Source organism: Pogona vitticeps, chromosome 3, assembly GCF_051106095.1.
Source record: "Pogona vitticeps strain Pit_001003342236 chromosome 3, PviZW2.1, whole genome shotgun sequence".
NCBI classification, from domain to species: Eukaryota; Metazoa; Chordata; class Lepidosauria; order Squamata; family Agamidae; genus Pogona; species Pogona vitticeps.
The window spans coordinates 191,972,997-191,990,522 of NC_135785.1; the positions used below are offsets into that span (position 1 = coordinate 191,972,997).

Sequence of the window (17,526 nt, forward strand, 5' to 3'; positions counted from 1 at the left end):
ACACAACCATCCATTTGAAACCCTACTCAGGTAGCCAATCATTAAGGGAAAGCCTGCCAGAAGAGAAAAATCTTCACCTTCTTGCATAAGGACAGCAGACATGGGGCTAGCCTGGCCTCCTGTGGAAGGGAATTCCAAAGTCTGGGAGCAGTGACAGAGAAGGCCCTCTCCTGTGTCCCTAAGTAAGCTTCCAAATAGGAAGGGCTGCAAGCAGAGCATTTTCAAGTTTCTGTTATTTCATTGGAAAGGATTTGCACCATAACCCCATCTCTTGTCAGAGGTAAGTCCTATTGAGGTCAATGAAACATACTTCAGGGTAAATGCATATAACATTGCAGCTCTAAACACAACAGGGGTCAAAAGTGCTGTGAGTTGCCCTGTATCATTTCAATTGTATGTGTTGCTTATTCATGCATACGTAGTGGATCTTAAAAGCCAGATCAACAACCTTCAGGAAGCCAACAAGACTGCTGTCTTAGAACTAGCAAAGGCAGATGAAGAGATTTCACAGCTGAAGAATGGAATGGCTTGGTTAAAATCTGACTATCTACAGCAGTTGGCAGAGTACAAAGAAGAAAACCTTATTTTGAAGAGAAAGGTAAGACGTCTTTTGAGCAATAGTGGCCAATGGATCCTCAATGACATTTTCAATATGATCATTTAAGCTTGTTCTTTTCTTTAGACAGGTGCACAGGTGAGAAGGTAACGTGGATTTCATTATATATGAAAAAATTAACCAAACCATATCTCAAGTTATTTATCAGTTAATATCTATTTGTTTTTGCCTACAGGAGTATAAACTTAATGCATCAAGGAGATATACATTACTCTAAGATTTACTATATGTATTAGTAGACTATAATTGTATATTTAAGACACTATTAGACCAGTTTTAAGAAATGAGGAATAAAACAATTTATAAATTATTGGTGGGTTAAAGGTAGTTTGGGGGATATACTAGTAGATATCTTGGTGATTTGCAGTAGATCGATAGAGGTTTTTCCTTTCCACTTCTATCTCAGCTAAATGGCCTGCTTTCCCACCTATCTTTGGCTGCTAGAATGAAGAAATCTTCATGTAACTGGAAACAGACTTTTGTACACACTCAGTTCTGGTGCAGAAAACAAACAATTCAATCCACAGTGTGCTTGGAGGCACTCTTTTAATTCCAAGTGTATGTCTCCCATTGCTGGTTGTGTCTGGTGGATCTTGAAGTTCTTGTGAAAAAGTAGATCTTGTAAATCTGAGATCTACCTGTTTCCTGTTGCAAATAAATGAAAATAAATTTCTAGATATAGACAGGTGGCATACTGATAAAAGGTTTCTAGTTTAGCTATTTTTCTTGTAATGTGTGTGTGTGTACGTACAGAACAGATATATCTCTATATAGCTATATATCATAGAATTATACTGTAGAATAATTGAGTTGGAAGGGGCCTATAAGGCCATCCAGTCCAATTCCCTGCTAAGTGCAGAAATCCAAATCAAAGCAGATCTGACAGATGGTTGTCCAATGTTCTCTTGAGTGCTTCCAGCATTTTGTACCTGTCCCTCTCTGACTCTAGATATAAAATAGCTTGACAAGAGAGGATCTTTTCTGTAATCTAAAGAAATACAGGAACAGACGGCCTACAGTACCTGGGATTTCTGATATATAGATAACTTGTTACATTAAAAATTACCACCTGGAAAATTACAACAGTTCAGCAGTGATAGATTATGCTTAAAATAATTTCTTTTTAAAATATATACACTTGTATTCTTTTTTTTGCCTCCCTCATGCTTTAAGATTCATAATTTATTGAAACACAGTTTAAATTATTTTTCCCCTTTAAAGATCAACAGGATACAGAACAGATATGGTCCAATAGATACTTATGAGCAGGTCCTGCATGAAGAGATTTGTGAGCTAAGGGATGAATCCAGGAGGCTGAGGGAAATCAGTCACCACTTGAATGAGGAGAACCACAGACTGAAAGAAGAACTACGGGATGTAAAGAGGCAATATGAATGGCTAACTCATACAATTACAGGCAAACAGGATGGTAAAGGAACACTAATTTTATAGTATATTGATTGGATTCTTTAGAAGCTGAATGAACAACACAGAATGTTGGTTCTGTAAAGATACAAGCACCTATTACATGGACTTCATTACCATTGGTTCTTTTAAATTGACTACAGCAGAACCACATGAAGTCCCTTTTGTGCATGGCTTATAATATGCCCTACTGCCATTTATGGAATTAGGAAGATGGAATCAAATAGCTCATCATATCTTCCTATGTGCCGTTTGCTTTGTAGTACCAGATTAACCTGGAAATTAAGTATCCCCAGGGGATACGTTGAACAATAATACTTGTCTTTTAAACAGAAGTGGGAGTTTTCTTATGCATTTATCCCTTTGCACAAGAAGCACTCGTGTGACAAGCAGCAACTAGAATTATGGAGGTCCAGTTGTGGGCAAGCCAGTTCCACAATAATTCTTTCATGCAATAAAAGTTCAAAAATTCCACTCATAAGTAAGACATAAGGCTCTAAAACATAGCAGAAGAATAAACTCCAGTTGCCAGTACACCAAAGCCAGGCATAAAAGAGATGAATTGCTATTACTTTGGGTGAAGGTAAATCTTCCTGATATATGTTCACATTCAGAAACGTACCGCCACCCTAATGGTCCCAGGTTGCTTTGATTGTATATATAAACCCTGGAACTGGAAATGTACTACTTAGAAAATGTATTTTCTTTCATAGTTAGGTACATTATCATGTACTAGTAAAAGAAGTACAGTGAGGGGACCAGTGTAGTATAATAGTAATGAATGTGTGTAGTCAACTAAATTCTGACATATGGCAAGCCTTTTCAGGGTTTACCAGGGAGAAGTGATGTACCATTCCCTTTTTCTGGGTCATCCTGGGACTGTGCAACTTGCCCATAACTACACAGGCTGGCTGTTTTCCTGGCAGGCACAGTGGGGAATTGAACTCCCAACTTCTGGCTCCACGGACAGATACCTAATCCACTACGGATAGAATATCACACCAGGACTTAGGAGTCCCTGGTAAAAACCCTGCATAGACACAGAAATTCAAATGGAGGGTGGCAACAGAGGCAGTGGCAAACCACTTCTTGAACATCTCCGCCCAGAGTGGTCGTATAGACCAGATGGGCGGGATATATATAAATAAATAAATAAATAAATAAATAAATAAATAAATAAATAAATAAATAAATAAATAAATAAATAAATAAATAAATCTCAGACCTAGCAGCCGTGGTGTTATAGTGGACAGAGTGCTGGATTAGCACTCAGGAAACCTAGTTTCAAATGTCTGCTCAGCCATGGAAGCTCACTAAGGGTGGCAGTAGTAAACTATTCCTTGAACATTTCACGTACCTTGAAAACCCCATTAGATTTGCCATGAGAAGGAAACGATTTGATAGCACATAACAAAAATGTCTTCATACTCATTCTCAACCATTGTTTATCATATCTTTAAGTGCAAAGGCATTTGACCCAAACATTAAAATGTTACAAGCAATAAGAAAACACTAAATTTAATCAGAATCCAATATTCTTTTTACATTACAAAATACTGAGAGTGAGTATTTGCTGATGAATTTCAGGTATTGGCCAGCAAATACTCCTTTTCAGTATTTCAACAGGCCATTAACACTGTCAGGGTTAACTGGTAAGCAGAGAGCAGATGCATGACTACAGAAACAGTCATGCATGTCTCTACTGGAGTCAAAGCAACTTGGGATCATGATACATATAAAATAATTTTCCTGTAACTGAAATCCTATTATGACCACACTATAGCCAGCCATTAGTGCATCCAGTTAACATTAAGCTTTCCCAATTCCTATCTAGAGTCGCTCATTTCATTTCATTTCTCTACCTAAACACTACATTAAGGATGACAATTTTATCTGATGGATTCTTAGTAGTAAAGCGTTTTCCTCTTTGTAATATTTACGAAGGATCATATTTTAAAAGGAGACAGCATAAATCTGGAAGACATTCACCAACAGCAGTTTAGTCATGCATATATTGTTTTACAGCTTTTTAATTATTAGAAACTTAGCATCACTGCTTTATATCAGGAAAATTTTATTGGACTGCATCAACAGTGGATTTGATCTGAGTTTGAAACTCTGATTTACTATAGATATATTTAGATGATACTTCAGTAAAACAACAATACTTTAACAAGCAGATTCAGATATAAGCAAGTCTTATTTTTATTTAGAAAGGCGGCATGAACGTTCTAGGAATAATACTTCTCCATCATCCTTAAACAGTGAGTCTACAGATGTTCTGATTGCTGGGTACCAAGACACAGGGCTAGCAAAAGAAAGTGGTGACTTAAAAGGTACGTCAATCAAAATTTGCATTTTCAAAATTTCAGTATTATATTGGGCTTGCTTGCATTCATACAAATCTAAGGCTATACTATATGTTTGCCTAAGCTGACCTTCATGCCATGAACTCATTTACAGTATTTACTTTTCCTAGGTTCTGATTACATGATAATGGAATAACAAGCTATACCTTTAAAACAAAGAGATTTGTTTAAAATGTTTATCCCGGTAGTTTGGAATTTATTGATTATCTTTCTGACCCAGAGCCTTCCCCAGATAATATGCCAATATGAGTCCAAAATAAAAGTTATGGGTTTGCTAGTAATTCAGACACAGGTTATATGAGATAGATAAAATGATGACTGTCTATTCCCATGGTAACTTTCCCTCCATATTTAAGAAATGTTGAATAGTTGACAGAACTGTTTTCAATACTTGCAAAGTTGTTGTGAGATCGGATTCTGTATGGCTTCTGTGCAGTTACTGGCAAGGGTAACAGATATGCACAGATTATTGTTACAAAGGTTTCAGTCCTAGGATGGCATTTTGGCTGGCCATCCACCACCACCACCACCACTTTGGTGCCCATTCTCAAGGTGGTGCTCTTGGGCTCAGTTCTTTTTCAAATGCCACAGTGGAAACATTTTCCTCTCCTCCTTTAGACAAAATCTTCTACTCTTCCTCAGTAGAAAGAATGGAAACAATGCCCATTATTTCCATTCTTCCTTCTGTAGAACAACTGAAGGTTTTATCTAAAGGATAAAGTTATTTTATGCTTAAAGGTCCAAGACTAGACAGGGACTAGTCCCCAGTCTTTAAGGTGACCTGAATACTGCTGAACTGCTGCAATGAAATTAGCTGCAGGTATTTGACCAACTAGTAGGAAAGCTGATTTGCAGGGATTGACCCACTTGTTTCCCTGAAAGAAGCAGCTTTTTTTCAGCCCTATTTTGGAAGAAACCACTTCTCATAGGGAGATTTTCCCCAGCAGTTGAGCACTTCATCTGGAAGCTTCTAGCCTAGCTTGTGTCTCTATCTTGCATCATTCTTGTGGAGGGGGAGGTGGTTCAGCCCAGTTTGAGCACTGAGCTACATTCAATTGGGATTTGGCTTCCTGCATCACTGAGGTTCCATGACTGGGCACAGGAACATGGACATCTGGGGCTTTGGCATCATGAACCTCCAAGAATCCAGAGTCCACAGTTTTGGAGACGACTGGGTACAACTCTGAAAAAGAAGCATGGGGACGAAGAGACTACCTATTCCGATCTTCATTCAATCTACATCCAGTCCTGTTCCTAGGATTGCTGATGTCACTTCCTGCTCTTCTCACATTTCTTGCTTGACATTCTCTGGGAGAGAACAGAAGAGACATCTCACCTTTTTTTTCTAGAGGGGTGATTCCCTGTATCTCCACCAAATAAATAAATAAAGCTTGATGTCCTAACAAGAGACCTTCTAACTGACATAGAAGCTGAAAAGAATTGAATTTGAAGAAAAAGACCACAACATAAGACAACATTATTTCTGTGGTGAGCAATAACCACGTTGAACATGTGTAATGCCACTGAAGAAATGCAAGAGGCATTAAAGTTACTGTATGCAAAAGAAGAATGTGGTTGCATTCTGTTGCAGAGATCTCTAAGATAAAGATGAAAAAAAGATACTCATTCCAATCCCACTTTACTGAATTATTGGAATTTGAACAGTTTAAAGGAAACAGAAGTTTCGAGTGAGGATCAGAAAGTAGCAGCATCCAAGATCTCTAGTAACATTTGCTTCCTTAGACACAGAAGGAACACAGATTTGCAGCTACTACAAAACCAAACTTTTAAAAGAGACAGTACAAAGAGATTTGGCAAAGACAAGGAAGTGTTAAAGCTCAAAACAGTCTTTTCTATGTGGTAATGGTTCTAATTTGAAAGAGGATTGTCCCAATGTGCAGGCAAACCACACATGTAAATGGAAATATAAAGATACACATATAGTTCTATACACAGAAAGATAGAAGTGATACATACAGAGGGAACAGAACAGACTTTCTGTTTGGATTAAGGAGTCTCAAAACAGGTGGGGATAGGACTTTTTACATATCTAAAATAAAAGAGACATGAACAAGTTAGAAGGAGCTACAAAAGCAATTTTGATCTGAGAAAGTCCCAAAGACATAATGTGCAATGATGTGCCAGAAATGAAAATGGGCGTATATCAGTGAGTCAAGTTACAGACAGGGGATGCACAATTAAATTTGAAGAAATCTGAGATGTGATAACACAAATGAGAAGTATATGGTATAGCCTCAAAAACAAAGGAAATGGCGAACTGCGATGCAAAACTGAAAGACACAGTGTTGTAAGAGGCTGGACTAATAAGGATAAACTAAAAGACCTACACCGAAGGCAGTTAGCAAAAGGCATGAACATTACATTTCACAAAACAGCAAGCAGCTGTGTTAAAACTAAAGGTATCGGGCCCACCTGTCCAAAACAGAGTGAAAGGAAGAGAAGGCACCCCATAAAGTTGATATACAAGGATATTTGTGATCCAACACCAGTAGCATCTCAAAGAAATATAAGTACTGTACATACTTGCTTTTGTTAATGATTTTTCAAGAGAAAATTCAGATGTTTGACAAACTTAAGGTTGGAGCGGGGTGCAGCAAGGAACATTTTCTTCACAGGATACATTCAGGTATAGTTTCTATAGTGTTCTGTCAATAAAGTGCATCTCCAGGTAACCTAAGAAGATGTGATTGTGTACAGAGCCAATCTTTTGTTAAAGATCTATACTTGCCTCTTTTCTTATGGGGAGGTTGGTATGCACAATTATGTGCTCACTGAAGAGGGCAGAATGATGCTTGATGGCATTCAATGAGTGAAAGCCTCATTAACATTAGTTTGGAGATGTTAGATCATGTTGAATACTGACGGAGCAAAGTGTAACAGATTTAGTAATAATACGTTAAAAACAGTCCTAGGTAGGAGAGCACACATAACCAAGATGACCAGTCTGGCTCTGTCTGGGTTTTTTTTTAACCCATGCCTTTCCCCATGATATTTTGTGCCTCAGAGATGTGGCTGAGTTATTCAGCAGTGCCAAGTCCCTCTCCTCCTGCTCCAGATGTTTTCTCAGCAGGCAACAACGTAAAGAGTTTTTGAAAAGGAACTAAACAGGTGCTGTGCTGTGAGGGCACCACTCCTCATTCCTCACACCCACTGCATATTTCCCAGGTAGGTGGCAGCTGTGTGTTGTTACTAGTACAATTTTTTAAAATAAGATGCAATCTCTCGTTTAGTTCCGGTCAATAGTTGGTTCCCATCCTTATTGGGCTGACCTAACATTACATTACATGCTTGGTAATCCAGCAAGTTAGGTGGCCACCAGTTTAGCACCAGCTCAGCTCCTGTTCAAAAGCACAACTAGTGCTGCCAGGGAAATACATCCTGGGAGAGGAGAGTGACTGTTGGCAGTGACATGCAGCAGTCCCAGAAAAGGACCCACTGCAGAGGCAAGGTTGACAGCGATTCTGGGCTATGGAAGGCCATTGATTGTGCCCAACCATGCCAGCCGTAAGGTTAGCCATTACCTGGATAAAAATTACATTTTTCTTATCATGTTCACATTAGAATTTGTTGATGCTATCAAATCAGTGTCTAGGTTTTTATAACTTCAGTATTTATTGACATGCCGTTGGAATTTCTACAAGGATAATGTCCTTTTCCCATTGATGCACTGTTTGTATTTTGGAGAATAAAAGGCTTCTCAATTTACCCTTCTTAATATAAATTAGAGAATGGCTCCTGAGCATCCACCTGTAGAGACCAGACTCAAATAACTGTGTGTTGCACCTAAGCATGATGCTAATTTCTCTGGTATCTCTTTTCATGTTTTATCAAGATGATTTGTCAGAGGAAACCATAACAGGGATTGGCAACAATGCGTCTGACATTAATCTGTACAAAGAAACAATCAAGGCAAACTCTAAGCAAGATGTAATTTCAACATTAGTCAGTTTGTCTCAAGCGGATACTACAAGCAGATACTCTCCAAAGAGGTAAGAAATAAAATACCTATAATTAATTTAGTTAAATATGTTTTTTATCCCCTGCAGTTTTTGTTAGCTGTAGAAAACTATCAGAAATTTCTTGTTGAAGGAGACTTCAAAATCATCTCAGAAAATTAAGAGATGTTTACAGGGAACACAGTGTAGTGAGCAGCCTCATAGAACAGGCAAAAGATTACGACTCCACTGAAAAACTGTGCATAAAAATTAGGTAGTTTTGATATTTCTAATGCTTTTCTCAATGGAATGTTTTTTTAAATTTTCTATTTATGTAAAGCAGTCATTATAGACATCAAGCATTCCTGTTGTGGAGTCTCAGTACCAGCTCAAATTGTAGTTTAATGCTCATATATCCCAGCAATCATTCGATATCTTTAGAATTCTGTTGTTAGCCACCCAGAGTAGACTTTGGTCTAGATGGGCAGGACATAAATTAAATTAATAAATAAAACTCATTATGGATATATACCCTTCAAGGACTCATCATGCATGCATATTTAAGTCTGCCAATTCTAGCCTAAAAAGGATGTGAAAGAAAGAGTATTTGAGCAACTAGCTGTGTTGCAGTACATGGCTACTTTGTAGCAGGAGGGACAGAAGCACAGCTGTAAAGCACATTTAGCAAGTTCTGTTAGGAAAGTGTGAAGGTAAGAGGAGAAGGGGACGACAGAGGATGAGATGGTTGGACAGTGTCATTGAAGCTACCAACATGAATTTGACCCAGCTCTGGGAGGCAGTGGAAGACAGGAAGGCCTGCCGTGCTCTGGTCCATGGGGTCACGAAGAGTTGGACACAACTAAACAACAACAAGAAGACTGGAATTGCCAGAGATTCCATTAAAGAGCCATTGTAGCAAGACAAGGGAGGACCTCTTTGAGATTTTGCAGAGCTCCTGTCACCCAGAAAGAAAGCAGTGAATTAAATGAACCAGTGATCCTCAACCTTTGGCCATTCAGATGTTCTGGACTTCTCAAAAGCTGCAGCCAACATGGATAAGAATCAGATATTCTGGAAATTCTTTTTCAAAGATTGGGGTTCGAAAAGCAGAGACTCACTGAGTAGACCATTGGTCTGATTCAGAACAGGGTAAATACTTCTTATGTATTACATCCCCTTCCTTTCTCATAGATTGTCTCCCAATGCAACTATTTTAATTCAGTATACAGTGCTGGTGGCAGGAACTGTGAATAAATGAACATAAGACATGTTCCTGTCCTTCAACTTAGGAAGTAAAGAAGACACACAAGGGAATGGAGACAGAGATAGCTTTAACAGTGCCAGACAAGATGAGTTGTTAATAGATTACTTACCAGTTGAAGGCAGGCATATTATCCTTTGCTGGTGTTCTTGCTAGAATGGAGGTAGCACAACTATAGAGAGACTGTTAGTTCTTGTATTTTTTTAAATAACATTTTATTAGTTTTTCACTATATCTACATTCAATTCATGCTTCTTAAACATTGTGTTACATTGGTTTGCTTATAATTATCTATTTTTGCATTTTGTTGATTTAATCACTATACAATGTTCTCAAAACCCTCTAGTAAATACTTAATAAAAGCAATTCTAGTTTCAAATCTATATAATTTTGAGGCAATTTAACCAACCAACTTTGTATTTTATACCAATAATAACCAAATTCCTAATGCATAGTTGTTATTTAAAGCAGTTTATATAGATTTTCTTTATACAGTGGTGCTTCGCATTACGACCTTAATTCGTTCCAGCGAAATCACTGTAAAACGAAAATGTCGTAATGTGAAAATAAAAAACCATCGAAATGCATTAAAACCCATTTAATGTGTTCCAATGGGCTAAAAACTCACCATCCAGCGAAGATCCTCCATAGGGCAGCCATTTTCGGTGGCTGTCTTGCAAAGAATCTGTCCCATAAAACAGCGGGGAGCCATTTTATTTACCTAGCGGCCATTTTGAAACTGCCAATCAGCTGTAGCAAAATCGTCGTTTTGCAAAGAATCGGTTCCCGAAGCAGGGAACCTATCATCGCAAAGCGAAAAAAGCCTATTCAGACCATCATTTTGCGATTGCAAAAACATTGTCGTAATGCGGTTTCATTGTAAAGCGGGGCATGACTGTATAATTATTTAGCCATTTCTATCTCCACATTTTCTGTCATGTCTATTTCAATATCATATCTAATATATGTTAAGTAATATTTGTTTTACCTCACCTTAAGAACCACCATGTTATGCCTTTACCCTAATTAGTGATCCCTTATTTCAGTTTAATTCCCTTTTCTAATATATAATGATATGCTTCCTTACATTTCCAGACGTTAGGTGTATAGATGTTTTCAACGTTGGTAAAGGTAAAGGTTCCCCTTGACATTTAGTCCAGTCGTGTCCGATTCTAGGGGGCGGTGCTCATCCCTGTTTCCTAGAACCAGCGTTTGTCCATAGACAGTTTCCGTGGCCACGTTGCCAGTGCGACTAGACATGGAACGCTGTTACCTTCCCACCATGGTAGTACCTATTTATCTACTCCTATTTGCATGTGTTCGAACTGCTAGGTTGGCAGGAGCTGGGACAAGCAACGGGAGCTCACTCCATCACATGGATTTGATCTTATGACTGCAGGTCTTCTGACCTTGCAGCATAGAGGCTTCTGCAGTTTAACCCACAGTGCCACCATGTCCCTATGTTTCAATGTTGAGGGGCCACCTTAGTATTTTTTTCCTTTACATCTTTTCTATGTAACTCCTCTTGTTTGTCTTTTCTCAATTTTTATTCCTCTCTCTCTAAAAATTCTGCCATCCCTTGTATCGTCTGGGATCATTTTATGCACTTGATCTATCTCCAATAAATCATCTATCACCCTCATATTTCCTTATTCATTATTCCCTGTCTCCTGTTGAATATAGTCCTTCCTTAACTGCTCATTGAATGATTTTACCTCTTCGTTGTGGGATCTCACTATTTCTAAAATTGCTCGAAGAGTATATTTTGTTTCATTCCAAAATTTCCTTTGTCGTAGCATTATGTCCCCAGATGTCAAATAATTGCATTCCAAGTGAAAGATGTCTAGTTGCTTGAAGTAATCAATCCAGTCCAGTCAATAATTGCTTCAATAAGTTCACTTTAATAGATTGATCATCTTTAGTGATAAATTTGAATCCAATCTCAGATGTAAAGTGACAGTCCAGTTCACTTGATGTTTGTATTCATGACCCAATGTATTTTGTAATCCAGCCCCGATTTGTGGTCCATTCGAATATTAATTCTATCCCGGCCTGTGTTCCGGGCAAGTTCAGAATCCAGGATACATCCAAATATTCTTTTTTTTGTCTACATTAGCCAGATATATATTCCAAGATGAATTATCTTTGTTCAGATCTCAGCAAAGTGCAGTTTAAAATTTCCACTTTAGCAGGATTAGACTTTCCAGGGTTAATTTGTTTGTGCTTCAGTCACTTCTCAGGAAGAAAAGGAATGTGAAAACAATTTCTAAGTTTAAAACTACCACGGAGTGTTCAAGCTCATTGTTCTAGGCTTTTTGCCAACACTGTAGACAGCTCTTAATAAGTTTAATTCCCAGAGTTGTTTAGGTAATAATGATTTTAAGAGAAAGATTTCAGCTGTCAAACCTACAGTTCAATGCATTCCAATGGGGGGGAAAATCACCAAAAATTAATGAAGACTCAGAATAAAGCCAAATTAAGTTTGCAAAGGTTTTACAGGGTGCACTAACGATTCCAAGCATTTTAAACAGTTTTTGAACATTTTAAGACACACTTAAAATAGCGAAAACGGACATCGCTAAGCGAAACAGGGGACCTAAACTGTCATCGCTAAGCAAAGCAAGGTCCCGAACATCGCTATGCGAAATTTCCCCATTGGAAACATCGCTAAATGGAGCGCAAGATCACTCCAAAAACCTCATCGCTAACCGAATACATCATTAAACGAGGCAATCGCTAAGCGAGGCACCACTGTATTGCTCAGATCTTGTGAAATTAAACTGTGGCTTCCTTTATTAAGTCAATTAATCTCGTATTTAGTTTTCCTCTTTTCCTGCTGTTTTCAGCTTCTGGTGGTGAGGGGTTTTATGTTTCAGGGAACACAAGGGCATCAAAGCAGCTAAGACTCTGTTATGAGTTAAGACTCCTTAGAAGGGTCACCCGAGGCAAAATGGACAAAGCTTGATAATGATGATGATACAATCCAAAATGAGCACTCATGGGGGGGGGGGGAGAACGGAATCGGGCTACTCCAAACCAATTTTCCTCATGAGGGTTTTGACACTTCTTGCAAGAAACATGTGCCGAGTATAAAATAGCATGTATGTTTATGCCATCATTATTTTAAAAACTACCCATTTCTTGGAAAAATGTTTATCCCACCTTTATATCCATAATTGGGAGCTTAAGGTGGCTAACAGCCATCAGCATATTTGGTAAAGATAAAAAATTTGTAAAATGATATCATACTTCACAGCAGGTTGAAAGAAGCAAGGCTGGAAATATATACCAGCACAAGCTTCTGCTGGTTTGGAAAAGTTTGGGGACCACTGCTATATGCCTGGTACCGGGCCAGGGCCTTGGTGGGACCAGGCCGCCAAGGCAGATCTCCCACCCCCTACATGTACGCCCCCCACGCACACATGCACTGCCCCCCCCCACATGGGTGCCCCAGCCACCCATCCACCCGGTCCACGGTTTGGAAAAGGTTGGGGACCATTGCTGTAAGCCATCATGGTGATCACAAACTAAATGCCAGATGAGCTACGATGGTATACACCTAGAACTTGTGATTGTGGGGAACAGCAGGAGAGGGATGATCTTGTTGGGGAGGCACTAGCCCTGTACCCTTTATTCTGATCTTTATCTGGAAAGGGTCTAGTGCTTGATGTATCAGATTGGGAGACAAGCTTCCATACAAAACCAAGGAACTAGCACAGAGAGGGAAAGGGCAGAGCTTCATTCCCACTACAGCTCCAATTCAGTTTTATTTATCTACAAAGTGGTAGATCAGGAGACTTAGTTGTAGAATCTCCCTGTCATGTCTAGTGTATTAGTAAAAATATACTGTAGTGGATTATAAGGTTATGATAAACATTCTGAATAAAGTTCTGGAGAAGTATAAAATATATATCTTCTATCTTTCAAAGATATTATTTATAATAATTATTTTTCCATTACTGATTATCTATTGCTATTTTACCCAAGATCTCATACCTCAAGAAGACCATTTGCACCCAGAAGTACTGCAGATTTGAAAGTTGGAAACCTGGTGAAATTTTCATGCCCAGCAGGAAAGATAAGCAAAGGAACTATCAAATATTTAGGACCACTATTTGGAAGAGAAGATAGTTATCTTGGAATAGAACTGGAAGGTGATCAAGTGGGCAGGCATGATGGAATTTTTGAAGGAACACGCTACTTTCTTTGGTAAATGTTAACCTTACGTTTCGTATAGATTGTTCTTATTTTAAGCACTCTAATTTTGAGACCCAACTTCCTGTTAAGTGAGGAGAAAGGAAAGTAAATTCCAGTTATAATCACCATCATATCTATATGATTAACTATACCAAATGCATAATATTAACAGCAAATGTGTGCTACTGAATAGGTGGGTTTGAAAAGCAAGGCAACTGTTGAAGCATAATACAACACAAAGTCTCAGCAAAATACAGTACTTAGTACCACTGTTCTACACAAAAGCATTCAATAGAAAGAAGAAAATGGGATTAATATGTGGCATATAATCTTTACCACAGAAACAATACATTAAAAGTGTTAATGAATTAGAACCAAAGTTATCTTTTTATTGATAAACCTCTTGGAATTTGGATTTTTGCTACATACATGACTTTCTTCTTTCAACTTCATAAATAACTGTTTAAAGTCATTGCTGCCATTTGTTTGCTTAAAATATTTTTACGCTGCCTTTCTTCTGAGAAAGGACCCAAAATGGCTTACATCATTAAAAAAATTAATGTTAAAAAGTGCATTATTCAAATATTAACACAACTGAAAACATTCTATTAAGAATGTTAGATAAAGCACTACTATGAACAGATTTAGAAACAACAAAATATAAGCCATCCCATTTATTATCTCCTAGATAGTCCCTAATGAAAGCTTGCCTGAAGAGCAGGGTCTTCACCTGCTTACGGAAAGACAGCAAATATGAGGCTAGTCTGGCTTTCTGTGGGAGGGAGTTCCAGAGTCTGGGAGCAGCAACAGAGAAGGCCCTCTCCCATATCCCCACTAAGCACACCTGAGAGGATGGTGGGACTGAGTGAAAAGCCTCACCTGATGATCTTAACAGCTGGGTAGGCTCATAGAGAGGGAGATACAGTCTTTAGAATAGCTTGGACGCAATCCATTTAGGGTTTACAGGTTAAAACCAGTACTCTGAATTGCACCTGGAAATGGATTGGCAGTTTTCTGCTGGTAATGTGGTATCATCTGCCTATCTTAAATTATTTATATTCTTCCCACCAATTTTCACTCCTTCATATGAAGCTGATTCATCTTTCTGTATAATACATTCAGCATACAGACTGAATAGATAAGGAGATAAAGTACTGTACACCTTTTATGACACCTTTGCCTACAAGGAACCATTCTGTTTCTCAGTATTTTGTTTAACTGTTGCTTCTTATCAAGAACAACAACATGCAGTCAAATTGACTACAATATACAGCAGCCTTTTCTATGTATTAGGTAATCAAAAATACAGTAGTTTGGGTTCCCTTCTGTGACTCAGCTTGCCCAAAGCTACAGAGGCTGGATTTTCTCTCAGCCAGCATGGTGGAGATTTAAATTCCCAGCCCAACTCACTCAGTTATCCAGCCAATAAAATAACAGCATAATATAAATAATATATAATATAAAATAATAATTACACTTTTAGTAATACTTGTAAAGGCTTTACTAAACATTAGTGATTAAAGATTTGCTTCAGCTCTCAGTGTTTCACTACTGCTATATGCTCTAGAATTAAAGCTATTAAAAAGTGGTAACTTCTCATGTTTTCCTGCTGTTGTTTGTATCAACCTCCTCCCAGTAGGCCTTTAATATAAAGTTATGAAAATCCTGTTGAAAAATTGGTATGCATTTCACTAGAGACATAACAAAGCTCAGAAATATAGTTGTTCTAACTGACACTGTTTTATAAGCTAGCTGTTCATTTGTAAAGGTATCCAAACCACTTCATTTTGGGCACTTGGGTCTATTATTTGTAAATTTTAAATCCAGAATTATCTTCCTTTGTTCATGTCACAGGCAGCCCAGTACCATTAATAAATATATCACAACATATTCACGTAATCACTGGCAAATCAAGAACATTTAGGGCAGCTAACATCAAGTCTTCCATAATACATGTTGAGGGACAGAATATACTGACACAGGTGTGTAGTTGCCTCCTCTTCTCCACACTCACAAAGAACTGACAGTGAACCACCACTATTTCCATTTCTTAGCTTCACCTTGATTCTGCCAACTCCATTCGACAGCCCATTAACTGACTTCCAAGTAACCTGGTTCTCCATGTGACTGGGGGCTGAACAGTCCAGGCTAAAGGTTAAGAAGCTTGTCCAAGCTACAGACCTGATTTTTCAAGTGGGGTGCAACCCCATTCAGCACAGGTTAAGCTTCTATTCTCTGATCTACACTAGTAGGATTTATCTCTTGTCTAATATACGCTTCACTTTCTTTTCTATCTTTCAGTCCATTATTGACATCAAACCATTACTGGCTTACAGCTGAAACAAATTCATTAGATTTAGATGGAAGCAATAAACATAGCTGAGTGTCATTTGCATACTCGTGGCACCAGCCTCCCCCCACCAAAAAAAATCTGTAGCTTTCCTACAGGTTTCATCTATATGTGAAATTGCATAGGGACAGAATTGAACCCTGAGGGAGCTCACTGGCCAACTGCCAGGCTGCCACACAAAAGTCCTTCACCCCTACAGGAAGGATTGGATCCACTATAAAATAGTTCTTCCAAGATCTATCATCCTGCTCAGTACAAACAACAAAAAAGCAGTTCTAGTGTGTGCTCCACAGCGTGAGTGAGCCTAAGAACAGACCCATATCTGAATCACCTTTGCCAGGGTTGCACTACAAACCAATGCCCTGTGGTTGTATTCTCTTGCATAGTTCTAAATCTGAAGCTTCTTGCCATGTCCTTCAGTGTATTTACTGAAGAATGAAACAACAAGAAATTCAGAAAAGGTCAATTATACTTAAAATAGGAACAGAATATTAGCCTACTTAAAAGGAATCCTTGAAGACATCTGTTTACACTAGCAGTTTCTTCTAGCCCCACCCCACAAAAGTGAATCAATTGTTGAATGTTAACATTTCTGTAAATCCTATTTGAGCCAAAGAGTCTACTTTAGTTGGAGCTAGCAATAGAACACTGGGCTATGAAAATAAAGAAAATGCCCTAATTGCATCTAACTAGTCATACTACATTACTCAGACCTCTTTAGATTCAAGCTTGCTGTTTTTTTCTGAACCAAGGAGACATAGGATCCATATACCTGAGCCCCATAGACTTCTGCTTCTTCCACAAGTAAAAGAATTACAAATTTATTTTGTCAAATCATTAACTCTGGAATTCTGCCTGTGACTCTCAATCATAGAATCACATGATCTTAATTTCCTTCCCAAAATTTGGCTGACTGTTCAGTTACAACATCCAGACCAAAGATATTACTTCTCCTCTTATTTCATTAAAGCTTTAATGTGCCACTAGAATAGCAATTGCACTCCCCATTAACAGGAAACTCCGTATTTCATTAAGATATTATGTCATTGGCTTATATGCACATGACTGATTTTCAACATTTGTTTTCCAGTGAACCTAATAAAGGAGTTTTTGTTAACTTCAACAAAGTTATTATTGCCTGGGAATAATGAATCCATCATACTTCAAATGATGAACAACATGTGGATATTAACATCATCAGTCACGTTTACCTTGGCTGCATAGAAGAAAGTATCTAAAATTGACTGATCGTCAGACATCAGTGTATTTTGCACCATTCTTATCAAACCCTGTTTAAGTTTTTTCTAGTACTATATAGCTAAATAAAAGTATATTTGTACCATTAAAATAAA

General features: G+C 38.1%; 1 protein-coding gene across 4 annotated transcripts in view; it reads left to right on the top strand.

Annotated features, from left to right (window-relative positions):
• LOC110077679 (uncharacterized) overlaps nt 1-17,526 on the top strand; it is a 56,657-nt gene extending 39,131 nt beyond the window's left edge. For 3 of the 4 annotated variants that reach the window (XM_072994262.2, XM_078390469.1, XM_078390470.1), the window contains 6 exons: nt 423-598; nt 1,838-2,045; nt 4,255-4,377; nt 8,264-8,420; nt 13,615-13,836; nt 17,265-17,526. In XM_072994262.2, coding sequence (XP_072850363.2) covers nt 423-598; nt 1,838-2,045; nt 4,255-4,377; nt 8,264-8,420; nt 13,615-13,836; nt 17,265-17,322 — 944 coding nt within the window. In that variant the 3' untranslated portion in view covers nt 17,323-17,526. Of the gene's footprint in view, nt 1-422; nt 599-1,837; nt 2,046-4,254; nt 4,378-7,435; nt 7,597-8,263; nt 8,421-13,614; nt 13,837-17,264 lie in introns of all 4 variants that reach the window. The other variant, XR_013543575.1, reaches the window with a different exon arrangement.